At 39.7% G+C, this 16580-nt stretch overlaps 1 protein-coding gene and 1 long non-coding RNA gene across 3 annotated transcripts; one reads left to right on the top strand and one right to left on the bottom strand.

Moving 5' to 3' along the window:
* Window positions 1-50: 50 nt before the first annotated feature.
* LOC130699716 (dystroglycan 1-like) lies at window positions 51-4443 on the bottom strand. Of its 2 annotated transcripts, none has more exons than XM_057521921.2 (6): window positions 4311-4443; window positions 3655-3957; window positions 3053-3358; window positions 2674-2982; window positions 2031-2234; window positions 51-1967 (listed from the first exon to the last, which is right to left on the bottom strand). In XM_057521921.2, exons 2-6 carry the CDS (start codon window positions 3895-3897, stop codon window positions 180-182), a joined length of 2850 nt encoding a protein of 949 aa, XP_057377904.1. In that variant the 5' UTR covers window positions 3898-3957; window positions 4311-4443; the 3' UTR covers window positions 51-179. The 2 variants fall into 2 exon arrangements, with proteins under 2 accessions (XP_057377904.1, XP_057377905.1); XM_057521922.2 differs by having other exon boundaries at window positions 4345-4400.
* Window positions 4444-13262: 8819 nt separating this feature from the next.
* Window positions 13263-14203, top strand: LOC130699717 (uncharacterized). Its single transcript, XR_009003542.2, has 4 exons — window positions 13263-13407; window positions 13482-13727; window positions 13786-14006; window positions 14066-14203. It is a non-coding gene; the product is annotated as an uncharacterized LOC130699717 (long non-coding RNA).
* Window positions 14204-16580: the final 2377 nt, after the last annotated feature.

Genomic DNA, 16580 nt, shown 5'->3' with positions numbered 1-16580 from the left:
CGCAACAAGAAAATTCGAGTAAAGAGACAAGAGATTAACACATTTCGTTAAGAGTAACACATACGCTCGGTTGAAGGAGCAGGAAAAAAAATCTAGTTTTAATGGTAAGAGTCTATCTAAATTGTTAGAAGAATTGAAAAAGAAGCAATTATAGAATTCTGGCAGCTGATTAGGAAACCTTAGGGTGGAACATAAGGAGGTGGTTTTCTATAGGCGGGAGTGGCCTTGGGTCGCGAATAGCGTGACGATGAGGAATCGCGGCCGGCTGACAAAGGCGGCGGCGGTTGGTAAAGAGTGTCTGGCTCCTCTTCCGCCTCGTCTGACGGCGTACGGAGCAAGTCGTGCTGCTCGGCTGCTTTGTGCGATGCATACGGGCTAGCAGAGGAGCGCACCTTATGGTAATCAGGCGGCTGGGACGGTTTCTCCTCCTTGAGAATGACAGGCGCTTTGGCCGGATGGCGACCGCTGGGTCGCTCCTCAAGTTCCTCGGCGAAGATAATTGGGATACCTTTAGACACGAAGCTGCGTCTCTCTTCCAGACCCAATTTACCCGTCCGTCTTCGTCGGTACAAAATACAAGCAATAACAGCTGCAAGCAAAAGCATCACCGTAATAATGATGCCGGGGACGATGAAAGTTAAAAGGTAATCATCGGACCAAACATCGTCAGTAGCCTGTCCATCGACTCCTTCTGTTTTTCCATCATCGACACCGGGGGCGAAAGTTGGGGTAAGCTCTCCGACGCAGTTGCCCAGCGGCGACACATGTGCAGAAAGAGGTTGGAAATCGGCGGCTACGAGAATGTCGGTGCATCTTTGAGTAAGTTTGCCCTCATTGTCAATTAGCATTCGGCGAAGGTTTACTATCACCGTGCTAGGCGGACATTCATTGCCAACTAAAGTCGCGTTGGTCCATGTTACCATGGTGGAGCCCGAAGTAAAGGATTGGACGATTATGTTGCTGGTCAGCGGATCATCGAATATCTGGGCCAGAGCCTCAATTAATCGGACTTTTCGACTGGCTTTGCCCATTAATGTGTCGAAATTGTCGTCAATCGTAAGAGAGAATTCAACTAATGGTTGGTCTTCCGGTAGTTTCGATCTTTCCTTAACCGCCACAACTAGTCCGTCAGATTCCACAGCTCCTGACGAATCTGTGCACAAGAGCTGATACTCTTCGGTGCCGACATCGCCATCCAGTGGCAAGCCGTAAAATTCTTGATTAGGAGAGTCAAACTGGAGCCAGGAACGTGCATCCAATGGTTTGTGGTTCATATTTTGTAAAGTCAATTTCATCATACGAGTATCGCCATCCTCTTCATCGTGAAATGTATCAGCTGGTACTTGGTAACGGAAAAGCACACCTACTTCAGCACTCAAGTGGTCCACTTGGTTGCGTGTTGAAGGTGAGCGATTCATTTCTTTTGGTGCTTTGGTCTCTTTTTGTGGAATGCTAGGAGGAGGGTTGGTCGGTAAAGGCTGACAAATGCCATCAAGCTCAACACTTCCAAATGTAACACTTAGTTGGGGAGCTAATTCAACATCCAACTGGTCCGTCACAGCATCAGACTCACGATTATAGATCAGGTCAAACAGTTCTTGAATTTCGTCTTCAGGGCAGTGTGTGCGAGGCAGAGAATCGTTAGACCATGTGAATGTAAAAGCATGTCCATTCTTGACGGTGCCATTTATCCGCCGCACAACTATTGAGTCTTCTTCACCACCTAATGTTTTGGCTAATCCACCCACTGTTTTGAGCATCCAGTAAGCATGAGGTAACGTCTCTTCATCCAAAGAAAATTCGGGTTCTAGCTGCAACGTGTAGTGGTGATTAAACGCTCTTTCTGATTGATGTTGACGCACTTGGATCTCTACTGATTCCGTGACCGTCAAGTTAGCCGAATTACGTGCTTGCACCAAAAACGTATATTTTCCAATATCATCGGCCAAAGGTAACCCGTAGATCTCCTACAAACAGTGATATAATTAATAAATAAACTGCAATTTACATTTAAAGAAAATTAAAATTACTTTTTTGGTTGAGTTGAATCCAATCCAAATTATTTCTTCAAGCTGCTGTCCATCTTGAGAAAGTAATTCTAAGTGTAAATTGGCAGTGTTCCCATCTTCAACGTCAGAGAATGTCCCGATTGGAATTGCATAACGCATCACTTTGCCTGCTGTGGCCGCAATCCTAGGTAAGCGCATGGTCACTTCCGGTGGAATCGGCACACTCTACAAGAAACCAAGCAGAAACAAATCCATTCGAGGAACGTAAACGACGAGGAAAAAATACTTATTCAATGCTAAAACAAGACGGCCAGAGGAGGGGGGGGGGGTTCTCTGCACAGAGCGTAAAGCACCTCAACAGAGGGGACTATTTACCCTCGTTTTTCCCGTTATATTTTTTTCCCGTTTTAACGAACACATGTTGCTTCTCTAAAAGGAGTTCCTCTAGAGCGTAAAATGCATCCTACCATAACGAAAAAACGGGCACTGGACACAAAGTAGCAGTTCACACGGAACAGAAACCCTATATCTTCTTGACGATGATATCTAATCCGACTCTATTGCACCCAATAGAGAAAAAAAAACGAGAAAGAAAAAGTAGAGGGGGAGAACGAAAGAGAGGGGAAAAAAAGAGGGGGGGGGGTAGAGGTTAAATCCGACAAACCTTTCCATGTTCTTCGTCAAATTCTGCAATTGAATTTGGCCCCAAAAAGTCCAAGTCATCCGTCAATGGTGGAGTTCCTTCTACAGACGATGTAGGTTCAATTGGGTCAAATAATGAACTATTGCTGTAGTCCTGCAGACGTGCGGTGGGTCCTTCCATTCCCTGAACTGGAGTCGGTTCTACCTGTCGATTGGTGGGTTCACTAGCAGTCCCACTACTAGCCGAGTGTGTCAGGTTTTTATTTTTTGTTGTCTGTACTGACATGCTAGGAATTGTATTCATAACTGGAGTCGCGACAACGGATGCACCCTAAAATAGAAAGGTTAACATATATTGTACTTTGATGAGAGATATTACAAAGAAATAACAAGGCTATTACGTTGAAAAGTGGTGTCGTCGGAGCTAGTATGACTGGATTCTCAGGTGCAATGGTCTCGCCGTCCCCTTCCGGTTCGAAATCGTCCGGTTCAGAATAATCTTCAATGAGTGCACCTGATCCTTCATTTGTATCATTGTCATCAAAAGTCTGTCGACGCACTCTAATGGTAAACACTTCCTTAGAAGTGCCATCGACGCGAACATCCCATTCACCGGCATCTGAAGAAGCTGGTTGGCCACGAACAGTATGAGTCGTAGCATCGTAGATCATCCAAGGTGGAAGTGGTTTACCATGACGTCCGGTAACCTGTTGACATTTTTTAAAATCCAAAATTGAAAACTAAGGATCTCTTTTCACATTTAAACAGAGATGAACTAATCTGTTTCAATCATTAGCATATCAGATGTCTTGCAATTATAAATATATCTTATGGCTGGGAAAGTTGGCTAGTATAAGGGGTCATGACATGGGATAGCTAACCAACAGCAACTTGATAACATCCTCCCCTTGAACTGGTGCCAATGCTTTCAATGCAACTCTATACCACCTCCCTATTTCTTTCAACAGAAAAATGCTCAACAGTTATTTGATGTTGCAATCACCTCAGCCATGGATGTCTGTGATGGTAGATTTATAACAAAAGGTTTTCCGGCTTCTATGGTGACATCTGGAATATTCTTATGTTCTTGCAATTGTAGGTCCTGGTGATGATGGCTTAGCTGCGCTGGAATATCAAGTCTCTGGAGAACTGGGTTTCGTTCAGGTTCCATATTGAAGCTGCCAAGGACTGGGCAGGAGGCACTCAGAAGTAAGATAATCCAGAAATCATACATTTTAGCTGACATATCAGCAAACTGCTGAATGGATAAAAGTAGACTTCAACACTATTTAAGCAGCTACAACATCTATAAAAACAAAAGAGTATTTTTAAGAATCTATATGCTTCAGAGTTTCTCCATTTTATACAAAATGAAAAACTTTTCAAATTCCAGCTATTTTTCCATCCCTCAACTTTAAAGTGCGAGAATAAACTTAGAGAAACAAAACAGTATCCACGAGGAGGGGAAGTTGGTATAATGTAAACGATGACGCGATTAACATAAAAATGCCTTGCGGGTGTGGTGCATTCTGAACATTTTACGTGATCTTTCCACTTAATCAGCAGGCACAAACACACAGTCAAGATAGAAACATGGTATGGGTGGGCCATTGTCGCTCTTCCGAACAACCAGGGACCTTAACGAGTTGATGAACTTACCCAATTCAAAAATTTTTGGCTTCTTTTCAGTTGCCTTCTTCGATCACGACCGATCCATTTCGGATGAGTTACAGACTAAAACTACTTTATGGTTAGGGTTCTGCCTTCTGCGACAATCCGAGTAGGGTAGTGGCAAAGGGGCCTAAACATCGAAGCCTCTTCTGTACAAAATAACGCACAGCCCCAGCCAGCAATTGCTGAGCAGTGAGTAACGCACTGAATCCCCGAGCAAGCATACGCTTTAAAATCTCAAGTGTCTCAAAGACACACACACACACGCACAACCAAACACACAAACAAAACCGTGGTAGAATCAAGTTTCGATAATAGCTCAGAGCTTGACTGGAAACGGGAAGTTGAAGGACATTACTCATTCACTCACTACCGGACATTGAGTTGATAAAATTGGTTTACAATACGGTTTTGAGAAGGATTTGAATGCAATGAAATTTCTTTATGAAATTTCGCCTTTTTCCTTCTTCCACTTAAAGCTTAATACGATAATCCCTTGCTAAATTAGTCTTATGTGCATTAGGCTACAGACCCCGAAGTTGTGCTTTCCGTGCCTAATAAGGATGATTTCCTTATTTATCCAGTTAACACGGTCGCATTGTTACTTAACACGGTTCTCTACAAATAACTGAAAACAGAAAAAAGTAAAAATAAAATAATAAATAAATATAATAAAACTGTAGACGTTGTGGTTTCGAACATTGCCACGAATAAGGCCATCACTCACATCGTGATGTATGGAAGAACGTGCAATATGATAAGAATATAATTTCGTTCCTGTAAGCTCGATATGTATCAACCTGCATCTTAACTAAATTTCAACAACAATCTTTTGATATTTATGCGTCTTTTGGCGTATAATTTTAATTGATAGATTTTCATTTTTTATTAACAATTATCATTATTTATCTCTTTTTTTTCAAATTATAGGTTCTAAAGGTGCATTTTGACGTAAAATATTCAGCTGAGGTGAAAATAAATTTTTTCCAAATTTCCATTTATTGCGTGAATTCAGATTTCGAATACACTGAAGCTGAAATCCAGCTCTTCCTACTGGTATTTTCCCTTCAGCCAAATAAAGGTTCAGACCTCCATTCAGCTTTCCAGTTCACTATTCACCTCTAAATTTTTGCTCGTCCTCGTTCATTTGTTTCTATGTTGTATGCAAAAAGTAGATGAAATAAGCAAATCCATCTATCAACAATAATAAATAGTATTACTATGAACAGTATTAAACAAATCGCAAATTTTCAACCACATAGAATTTTATATTTTATTTTCTTTTATGTTTAAGAACAAATATGGACTATAATTGCAGGCAACCCAAAAATATTACTCTTGCAGCTGTTAGTAAAAAACTAAGCTTGGAAAAAGAGTTTGCTTCAAAAGGGCCTGAATAGGGAATGCCCAAACAATTTGTGAAAATTATGCATTTTTGGGTTTTTTATTTTTAAGTATACATAACATGTATTCCATATCTGTCCCGCCTTTAAATCTTCACGGCAGTTGCCGACTATCAACGCGATGTCTTACTACGTTACCATGCTGCTACTGTTTGTTTTCATTTATCTTTATGTAATTCAATGCTAGTTATCTTTATTAATTTTTTTTTTTTCATCTTATAGAATATGGTTTACCCAAGTAACGAATCCAATGCATTTCCGGGGAAATAAATACAAATTGGCACTAATATCGCTCCCTTATATCACGATATTTTAATTCGAAACAAGTTTTGATAATTTATGTTTAAATACACATAGTTAGATAAAAATTTTTAATCACACATTCCTTGTTTTAAGAAAAATCTATCAATTAGCTTTGTATCGTAAGAAAATGAAACAAAACAATGTCCAAATGAAAAGCCCAAAGCTTTCGTGCAGTTCTAACGGATTTCAGGCAACTTTGTTTAACACCCATGGCATTTGGGTCGGCGTCCGGGTCTAATCTGGTGCCGAGAAAAAGATATCATCGGTTCAAAACCCCGATTACATGGGTTTGTATCCCGTTTACCCCGTTTTTAATACATTTATGATTTTATTATTATTTGATGCCAATTAACCGTCGAAGTTTAAATCTGAGAAAGGTTGTATCGCTTACGCTAGGTGTTTTTAACCGAAACAAACTGCTTGAAAATAGCTATTCGGGTAGTAAATGATTTAACATTTTTCGTGTAGGTCGGTATTGCTTAACAGGTCTTATACAACATGGTCTCACTACATATGTACTAAGTAGTACATAGTTGCAGATGCACTTTTTCTTATGGGGTAAATGATAAACGCGCAGGGCGTTAGTCAATTGTTTTTTTTTTTTATATTGTCTGCTTGGAGCCTTTCCACGCGGAAGTCGCGATAAAACGTGGTTTTCCATGCGGAATGTGGAAAAAGACACTTAAAATTGTAAATTAAATGAGAACCCATGAAATAAATTTATTTAAATGATCTTAGTTAATTTTTAATATAAGACGGAATGCTGAAATTTTCTAGACACAAACAAAATGTAAATATGTACTTATAATTAAAATTTTTTACACTTATTTACACTTTTTAAAATTTGAACTTGGCGCGGTAAAAAAATGGCCGCCATAATGGTTTATCAAAAACCACTTTTTCAAACGTAATTTTTGGGGTTAAATATAGCATCTTAAAAGTAAACGTTTAGAACAACTTGTTCATCGAATCACCAGAAACAAAAATATTATAATGGTTTCCTGTTTTGACGAAGATTAAGCATCAAACAATCAATGCAAAGTTTCGTCTTTTTCACACCCCCCTCCCCTTTCTAAAATCATGAAATCCTTTAATAATTATTTATGAAGAAAATAAACAGTTAAAATTGACAAATTTTTCATCAATCGATAGCTCTTATCAAGAGCTATCTAATTCTATAAAACTTATGTTAAATTTTCGGAAAAGGAAAAAGTTCAAGTGTAACATCAATTTTTTTGTTTTATCGGTTGCGTCCATTAGAACCTTAGATCGAAAAACAACAAAAACGCATTTTGCGTTTAAGATTTTTTCGATTTGAAAATATTGATTACAATTACCTAAAAATGGATAGCCCTTACCAAGGGCTATCGATTTATATCATATTTATATTATTTATATATTAAATCAGCGAATATCATAATTAATTTTGCTGACAAATAATTAAAAAATTGTTTCTCTTATATTCGTTAATTTCAATTACCATAACTATTCTACATATATATAATAGTAATATATATATTGTAATTGTATGTATGTATAAATATATAAATATAATTGTAAGTATGTATAAATTAATAAATATATATATATAATTGTAATATACTGTATATATGTGTATTTATTATATTGTAACATTTATGTACATTATCATAATATTGTAAATATAAATTTATATAAACCTAATTCATATTATTCGCTTTGAAAAAATTAAGACATGCGCTACACGCATTTTTGTTTAACTGGTTTAACTTTAACGGTTTAGCCATTAAAGCAACCAAATCAAAGCCCTAGGGGTGACAACACACACTTTCCCCCTAAAGAAAACTGCAGGCGCGATTATGTACTAAGTAGTACATATTGCCTCGCGACCAGCCTGGTCTTATAGAATCCCATTCTTCCAGTGTTGGAAACTGTTGGGCCAGTCAGCAATCTAGCTGAGCGTTTCGATTAAATGACAAAAACGGAACGAAAAGAAAAATATAAATTTGACAGGAATATTGGTTTTACTGTCAGTTTTTTATTAGCAGACACCCAAGCACTTCACAGAAACAAGGGGTAGCAAGAACCACGTTCAGAGCCCTCCCTTGGGAAACCATACCTGAGTCGGAAAACCAACTTGGTCCATGGTCTAGGCCAACTGTTTGGATCTTGCATTGAGCCAAACAATTGGCTTAGGCCAAAGGTTTTTCGAAGCCTCTTCTAGCCGGAGCCCTTTTTCTTCTTCGGCGAAATTGTTTACAGGCCGGTTTTCAAATCTAAAATTCGTCTGCTTTAGTGACATTTCAGTGATGTTTTATTGACATTTCGACATTTAAGTTACCTTGTTTGCAGATAACCTTTGTCCGTTTGTTCAGCACTGTAAATAAAAAACTTTCATTTGTTGCAATTTCCTCGCTAATTCTATAACGCAAATCTACTCTCTGTCCTACAAGAAGCTAAACAAGAAATCATAATTCAGGTTTTCTGACTATGTAAGAACTAGTGAAGAATTCTTATGCCGAGATATGATAAGCCAGTGATCGTTGACAGCTGGAACATATTTCAAGAACAGAACAAAGGCCCCAAAGGTAGATGATCATGTTATGAAATATACCGTATTGTTTAAGTAACAATTTTCCTTTCTATAAAGGGTAAAGGAGATCATGCTTCTGTATTATGTACAAAGTAAAAGAATGTGTTTTAGCATACAGGGTCCGTTAAAGTTTTTCGGTTTTTAAAAATTAATAAATGTCACTAATGTGCCACAATGCCACTAAATGTGCACTGCATTGCAAGACAATTCAAGGAAGGATACATACCAAGAACAACCTAATGATGCGAGTTACTCAGAGGGCAAGATTCATGTTGGTAATAATTAAACTAGGATAGAGGATGAAATCCAGAAATAAACGGCATGCTTCAAAGATTTTTATATCATTTATTAATTTTTAACAATAGAAAAACTTTAACAGACCCTGTATGCTAATAATAAAATAGACGATTTAAGTCAACATTGATTGAAATATCACATTTATTTCTTTATCACATTTATATCTTTGGTTTTAATGGATACAACTTTGGAAAAATGGAACACGTCCGGCCTGCGTCATTGGTATGGCAGACCACTGCGATGCCAATGCGGCAAGCAACCAATCTGATTATGTTTAGTGCTCACAAAACTGCACAACTACAATTTATTCTATATACTACTAATAATATTTTGTCCCCGTATTACCCTTATCATTCCATACGTATATGTTAACATCTTAATAATTAGATTCAAAAACAAAAAAAAAAAAAAAAATGAAAAAGAAAAGTACTGCCAAAAATATAGTAGTTAAACGAAAATGTTTTTATGATTCCCTAGATCATGCTGATCCTTATCGCGCTGACCCTCCTGTTCTCATCGGCAAATGCATTCCAGACCACAACACGCACCATAGGGGTGGCAAAAAAAATCACCTGAATTTTTTTACCTTACTATTTCTCCCACCTTTGCCACCTCATATCCTAAGGCTAAGCCGCGGGTAGCAACACTCCATGCGTGCGATTTTAGGGGTGATCCAATATTTTATGTCTATGATTTATTTCATAGAATCCTGAACGGATTTTACTTTAAAAAATTGGAGATAAAGAGCATTCCTTTATCTTTCGAATGCAACAAACCCAATAATTTTCCGAGCAATATTTCTATACGAAAAAAATTACGGCGTGAGACACCGTAGGGCCTATCCTACGCGTGTTAAAACAGCAAAATTGGACGGGGGTAATCCAATTCTTCTGGTGGCGACTGTATATATATATATATAATAAGAAGTAATTAAAATTATTGCTTATACTGTATTTACATTTAAAATCTGTTGCAGTTTCTGGTTTCTCGCGATAATGCTTGAAGGTCGTGGTTATGTGTCGGGAAAATAACTGTGCAGCGTTACTCACAGTCATCTTTTGCCAGTTGTTTGGCTCAAGATGTTCTTCTGTTAGCCAAAAGCAAATCAGCCGGCCATTATGATTTTTCAGATTGTGGAGTTTTGCGTATGTTAGAAATCTACTATTTCTGACGCATACTAAAGAATTGGTTTTATTTTTACATATTTGAATAGATGCTTTAAGAATTCGAATTGCTTCTTACATGCCTGATAACGGCAGTGAGTTAACAGTTGATTCCAGACACACTACAACAAATGCTGTACATCGAAAAAGCACCAAATCTTGATACTGGGGTCCATCGGATGGAGAAAATACCGGTTTCACGCTAGTCAGTTCCTTGGCAGAGGCGTTAAGTAGTTAAAAACTCCTTTATTCGACTGGTGTCCATCACATACAACGTTCTTCACGATTGCCTCTTTTAGGTGATTGCCTTTAGCACAATCCGATAAAAAATGGAAGCAGGCGCAGTTCCATTAGTTGCAAGAGAGGCGATAGGCTGTATCCATGATAGGTTGTATAGGTGAAAAATAAGAACGAGGCCATGGTCCGCGACGCTATTTTCAGGTAAATCATCAAATTCCGTTACGTAATTAAAAACTCCAACCTTCACTAAGTGCACCTCGTCCCACATTAAACAACCGTACCTAGATGCATCTTCATTTCCAAAAAATTCAAGGACACTCTGGATTTTTTGGGTACCAAATCATCAAAACAAAAACCACAACTAGATGAATTTATCAGTTTTCTAATCATGGGTGGGAAAGGAAAATGAAGGATCTTGCTGTTCCGGAAATGCTTAAACACGGCATTGCTATTCATCTTAAGCATAAGAGCTTCCACTAGGAATACGGCCTCGTAGCGCATTCTTTTACCGTGTTATTCCTTCTTCAGCGCTTTCGCTAGAGCATAAAATGTTCGTATGACCAATTGTTGCTGAAAAAACACAAAGAACAGAATATGATTCAAAAAGTTGATAAAATAAAATAATTGTTTGCTAGAAAGAAAAGATGGTAATATTTAGTAAAACACCTAATGGGGTAGTTGTTTCGTCTTTTCTGATAATAAATTTTGGGACCGTACAGTATGTTCCAAAAAAATCCGACTACCCCCCTTTAAAAAAAATGCCCCCTATCAACATGTAGCTAAGTTACTTAGTAGTTTAGGTGGGTTATGTTAGAATATGGGAAAATGCGGGAAAAAATGCGGTAGACCTTACCACGGATACGAGACATAAATAAGCTCGTGTCCTTACATCGCTAAGGGGTTAGACAAATTGCCGTTAGGCAAAGCCAAAAATTTTTATAAATCTACTGGAAAATTGTTTTTGCACTAGGCTACGAGAGACAGACTTCGGGATGGTAACTAATTTAATGAATCATGGCATACGCGCCTTTTTCAAAATGGTTGTTCTTATGCGTTAAATTAGTATAAAACGGGGATTGGATTATAAAACTGATACAGTTTATAAAAATATTTCACGAAAATAGCGCAAAACAATTAACTGTTGCGGAAAGAACGTCTGTGATATCGTTAGGCCTAGCCGGGTACTCAGTAAATCAAATTTCACGAAATTGATAGTTTTGCGTGATTTTCGCGAAACATTTTTATGAACAGTATCAGATTTATAATCCAATAGGACTGTCCTAAAAGTTTTTAAAAGTCAGTCCTATTTCTCCAGTCCTATTTCGTTTCAGTCCTATTTCACCGGCTACCGTTGCTTCTGACTCACTTGGTAAAGTAGAGGAGATTGGTTATTTGGTGGCACAATCAAGTTCATTTGGCTTAACACTGAAACTGTGGTCGACTGAAATAATAATTGCCAGTGCCCAAGAAATATTGTAACGATGATAAATTACATAGCCCAGAAAAGATAAATAAATTAAAATAAAAGAATTACGTTGCTCGTATGTCGTCTTAAAACCCCTGAGACTAGTCGAGACTGTTCTTGAATGACCTACGAAAGACTAATGCAGGGATGATTATTGCATCAGCCGATCGTGAGTCTTACGTTGTTAAGTGCTACAAGATAAAAGGGGGTAGCGGAGGAGTAAGGCAGAGAGTGGTGAGAGAGTTGTGAGAGAGTTGGGAGTTAGCAGTTAGCAGAGATAATAAGTCAGTCCATCAATGAGTAGGTCAGCTGACGAGATACTTGAGAAGTGTATGCTAACCCTATTGTGGAAAAAGGCTTGTGGTGGTTGGAGTTACTTTGTGGTGACGGTGTGTGTGGACATAACCTTACTTTGGTGCCCTGTTTGAATGTGATTGGGTTAGTGATGGGGCCACGGGCCGGTGGCCTGACGCGTTAGCCTACGGATCTGTGTTGGTGTATAGCCAGACCGAGGGATAACTATTAAGACCAACGGTGGCCTAGTGCTTCAGCCCTGTTGCAAATTTACGGACCCCGTGCTATAGTGCTTACATGCGAGTGCTACAGTGTTTCTGATACTTGTGTGTCCAATTTTGTGTGTTACAATATATTAAAAACAACCGTTGAAACTCAATTCTTATTTATCTTGGTATTCTAACCGATTAGTGATTCCAGCATGACAACTAACCACTTATGAACTGTTTGACACATGATCTGCCGGAACAAGAAAGTACACCTGCTGAAAATTAGCCCATGAATTAATAATTATCCTGGGACAACCGGAATGACGGTTAGTATTACTTAAAGCTTTTGAAGTGATAGGCCGGCGATCCTGAATGTTATAATCACTAAATGCGTTGCGTTTAGTTGAGTCACCGTGTAAGAAAAATAATCAAATTGTGTTTTATGTTTTGAAGCTTTTCAAAAATTACCTTTTCTACTTTTGGAGGACAAAGAGCAGGCTTACCACGAGGCAAGTCAGTAAAAAAGTAAATTATTTTCAGCAACGTAGTAATATTTTGTAAACACATTGGTCTGAAATATTGTAACGGACGATCGACGTCAGAGCCGTTTATTTGGAAATCAAAGGGAATAACTACAGAATAGATAGGAATAAGGGAAACAAAGGTTTAAACAACTTTGACACATAAGAATAACTAAGATGGAAGGGACCCCGTTCCAGCCGAGTGGTCTTCTTTTATACCAGCGTTTGGACAAGTTATTGTTATTGTCATTTCGTGTGATTAGGTGTATCCCCATCTTCGGTGTCCCAGGTACACAGTTTGTTGTCCTGTCCATGGAGATAATTTTGTTGAGCATTGTACGCGGCTTCTTTTCTCATCTTTTAGAAACAATGCCATTGCGCAGCTTGGTTCCCTATGCCTTTTGTTAATTGCTCTGGTGATAGGGCAAATTGATGTGGTTGTCATCATGCAGCGATCTGCTTCGTGTGTTGACAATTCGGTAAACGCTTGTCTATCGTTTGCCACAGCTAAGAAGGCCGGTAACTGATGAAATTGTGCCCCTTGGGTGGCGTTTTTCGTTGGTCTTGGTAAGCTTATTACCTCGTATAGTGTGAATCCAAATGGGAACTCGAACACAGGTAAGTGAATGAAAATTCTTAAATTGTCTTCAACTGCTGCTACAGCTACTTTTGCATCTTTATAAACTTGCCAGGTGTCTCCCGTTTGAATAGAAGGGCTCAAAGACCATCCAGATGGCAAAATTGCTTTTATTTCCTTCAACACTGCTTGGATTTGCATAGGTGGGAAAAGTAGTGCTGGAAGTCTTTCCATTGCCATTGTTGCTAGGCCGACGGCAAAATCTTCAATCGATTCGTCCAGCCAAGCCAAGGCTGACTTTATTTCACGAAAGGTGTTTTCAATGGCTGCTCTGGCTATCTCATGTTTTTCGACTTCTTGGGTAATTCCATCAATTTTGTGATCTGTTTTCCACGCCTCACGTTCTAGTTTTTCAAAAGCGTTTTGCAGTTCTTCAACGGCGTTTGACGTCGCCTTTGTTTCCCAAAGCGTCTCGTTGATTAGTGATGCGTGCACTTCCAACGCGTGAGCGATGGAAGTGGTTTCTGTTGATAACTTTTCAACATGATTGTTGACGTGTTCTAGATCTTCTTCAGTGGACACTCCAAAGAGCCAATTGAGAACTTTTCCTCCTCCGTCGATTAGGCCTCTTTTCTTACGGGTACTGCCTATATTTACTGCTTGTTTTAGTTCTCTAAGTTTTTCTTGACACTTTTTCAGGTTTTTTAATTCTGCTCGTGCTCGTTCCTCGACCTCTTCTTTAATACGTTTTTTAAACCCGTCGTTTGGACCTTCGTATCGGAAGTTCAGAGTGTTGACCTTTCTTCCTAATACATCATGTAGAGTTTTAATGACGGTCTCTAAAGGATTGAATGTGAAGTCGGTGACGACTACCCACTCAGAGTCTGAAAAGGCTATCTCTCCTTCTGATTTGAAGATTACGCCTTGATAGGCGAGTATTTCTTTCGAGGTCGTTAGTCCTGAAAATACGGAAAGCAGTAGCAATAAAGGTAGGGTTAACATTACTGTTCTCCTTCCCGTTGTTTGTCTTACCACTGTATAGGGTCCAAACCAACGATGTAGAAGCTTCTCTGATTTGCCCACTTTTCTAATAAGTTTGTAGACCAGTACCTCTTCGTTTGGTAGGTACACTGTTGCTTCTCTACGATTTTCATCGTAGATTTCTTTTTGCTTTTGCTGCACTGCGGCGGCTCGGGCTTGTACTTCTAGTCGAGCCTGCTGCAGACGTTGAATTGCCCATTCCGATGAATCATGATTTTCAGGTGGTATCGGGTTTGGGTCTGCGTTCAACGTTACGTCTATCGGAAGTATGGGTTCTCTTCCGTAGACCAAGTAGAATGGAGTTTTTCCCGTAGTTTCGTGCCGGGTTGTGTTGTAGGCGAATGTTACGAACGGTAACGACTCGTCCCAATCACGATGGTCAGCACTCACGTAGATTGACAACATGTCTGCCAATGTATGATTTAAACGTTCCACTAGTCCGTTGGCTTGCGCACGATAAGCGGTCGAGGTGCGATGATTCGTCTCCAACGCTTGCACCACTTTTTGTGTCACTTCAGCAGTAAAACAACGGCCTTGATCTGTTGTTAATTGACGTGGCGCTCCATGTCTTAACAAGATACTTTTCACTAAGAAATCCGCTATTTCATTTGCGTCAGCAGTCGGAAGCGATTTCGTTTCGGCCCATTTTGTTACGTAATCAACTGCTACGATAATGTGCGTGCTCCCTTTATTGGATAATGGGAACGGACCTAGGATATCCATTCCTAGTCTCTCGAACGGTCGTTCAGTTCTTTTTACTTCCATAAATCCTGCGGGTCGCTGGTACACAGGTTTGCGAGATTGGCACTCTCGACAACCACGCACAAATTCACTTATGTCTTCGGCCATTGCCCACCAATGATAACGAGCACGCACTTTCGCTAAGGTACGCGTCAATCCTAAGTGTCCTGCGGTAATGTCATGATTGCACGAACGCATAACTTCCTCTTTAAATGACTGTGGCACACACAATTTTAGAAGTCGCCCGTCGTCCACGATCTTCTCGTAGAACAGCAAGTCATCTTTGATTCGATAACATCCAGGCACTTTCCCTTTGTTAATGGCGGCGAACACTTCGTTCCATTCTTCTTGTTGAGCTCGCTGGAATTCTATCTTAGTGTCCTGGTCGATGCTTAACGCGGCCAGAATGTAGGTTAAACCCTCATCTGAACTTGTTCCGACATTCACGGGATAGCGTGATAGCGCATCTGCATCTGCATGCAATCTTCCATTGCGGTGCACGATTCTTAGAAGAAACTCCTGTAGCTGAAGACTCCAGCGTGCTAAACGTCCTGCCAAGTCCTTTTTGCTAAGTAGCCAGCACAGAGCGTGGTGATCGGTGACCACGATGGTTTCCATTCCCCAGATATTACTTCTAAATTTCTTCACTGCCCAGACCAACGCAAGGCATTCTTTTTCCGTTATGGAATAGTCATTTTCACTTTTCGCCAAGAGGCGGCTTGCATAGGCCAGAGGTCTTTCTACGTTGTCCAGTCTTTGTAGCAGCACTGCCCCAAGACCGTAATCACACGCATCTGGGTGAATTTCGAAGGGTTTTGTGAAGTCAGGATACGCTAGTGTGGCGGCTCTCACTAACGCTTTCTTTAATGTCTTGAAGCTTTCTTCTTGCGGCACTTCCCAAACGAAGCTTCCTCCCTTCTTGAACATGTCTGTCAGGGGTTTAGTTACGTGGGCGAATTGAGTAATAAACCGTCTGTAATAGGAACACAATCCTATAAAACTACGAACGCACTTCAGTTGTTCGGCTGGTTTCTGCAACGAGCTTGGTGTCGGAAAGTTTTCTATAGCTTTTAGTTTTTCCGGGTCAGGGCGAATGCCTTCTCCACTAATCACATGGCCTAAAGCCTTCACTTCTTGGGCGGCAAACTGACACTTCACTAGTTTAATCTTTAGTCCTGCATTATGCAGTGCTGTTAGCACATGTCGAATACGCACTAGATGTTCGTTTGCGCTTCCCGCGTAGATGATGATGTCGTCTAGGTAGACTAAACAAATAGTCCACCGTAGACCCGCCAAAACTAGATCCATCATCCTTTGAAACGTTCCTGGAGCGGAAGCTAGTCCAAACGGCATTACCAAAAACTGGTAAAGGTCATCTGGTGTCACGAACGCCGTTTTAGCCTTGTGTTCTTCATGCATAGGTACTTGCCAA

Source organism: Daphnia carinata, chromosome 8, assembly GCF_022539665.2.
Source record: "Daphnia carinata strain CSIRO-1 chromosome 8, CSIRO_AGI_Dcar_HiC_V3, whole genome shotgun sequence".
Taxonomy (NCBI): domain Eukaryota; kingdom Metazoa; phylum Arthropoda; class Branchiopoda; order Diplostraca; family Daphniidae; genus Daphnia; species Daphnia carinata.
The sequence above is the reverse complement of the archived record's forward strand: the minus strand, read 5'-3'. Positions and strand labels throughout refer to the sequence as shown.

Coding starts and splice junctions, on each gene's coding strand:
- LOC130699716 (XM_057521921.2), bottom strand. CDS start 3,897: ATGTCAGCTAAAATGTATGATTTCTGGATTATCTTACTTCTGAGTGCC. Junction 2,235..2,673: donor TTGACGAAGAACATGGAAAG/GTTTGTCGGATT, acceptor GGTTTCTTGTAG/AGTGTGCCGATTCCACCGGA. Junction 1,968..2,030: donor GATTCAACTCAACCAAAAAA/GTAATTTTAATT, acceptor CACTGTTTGTAG/GAGATCTACGGGTTACCTTT.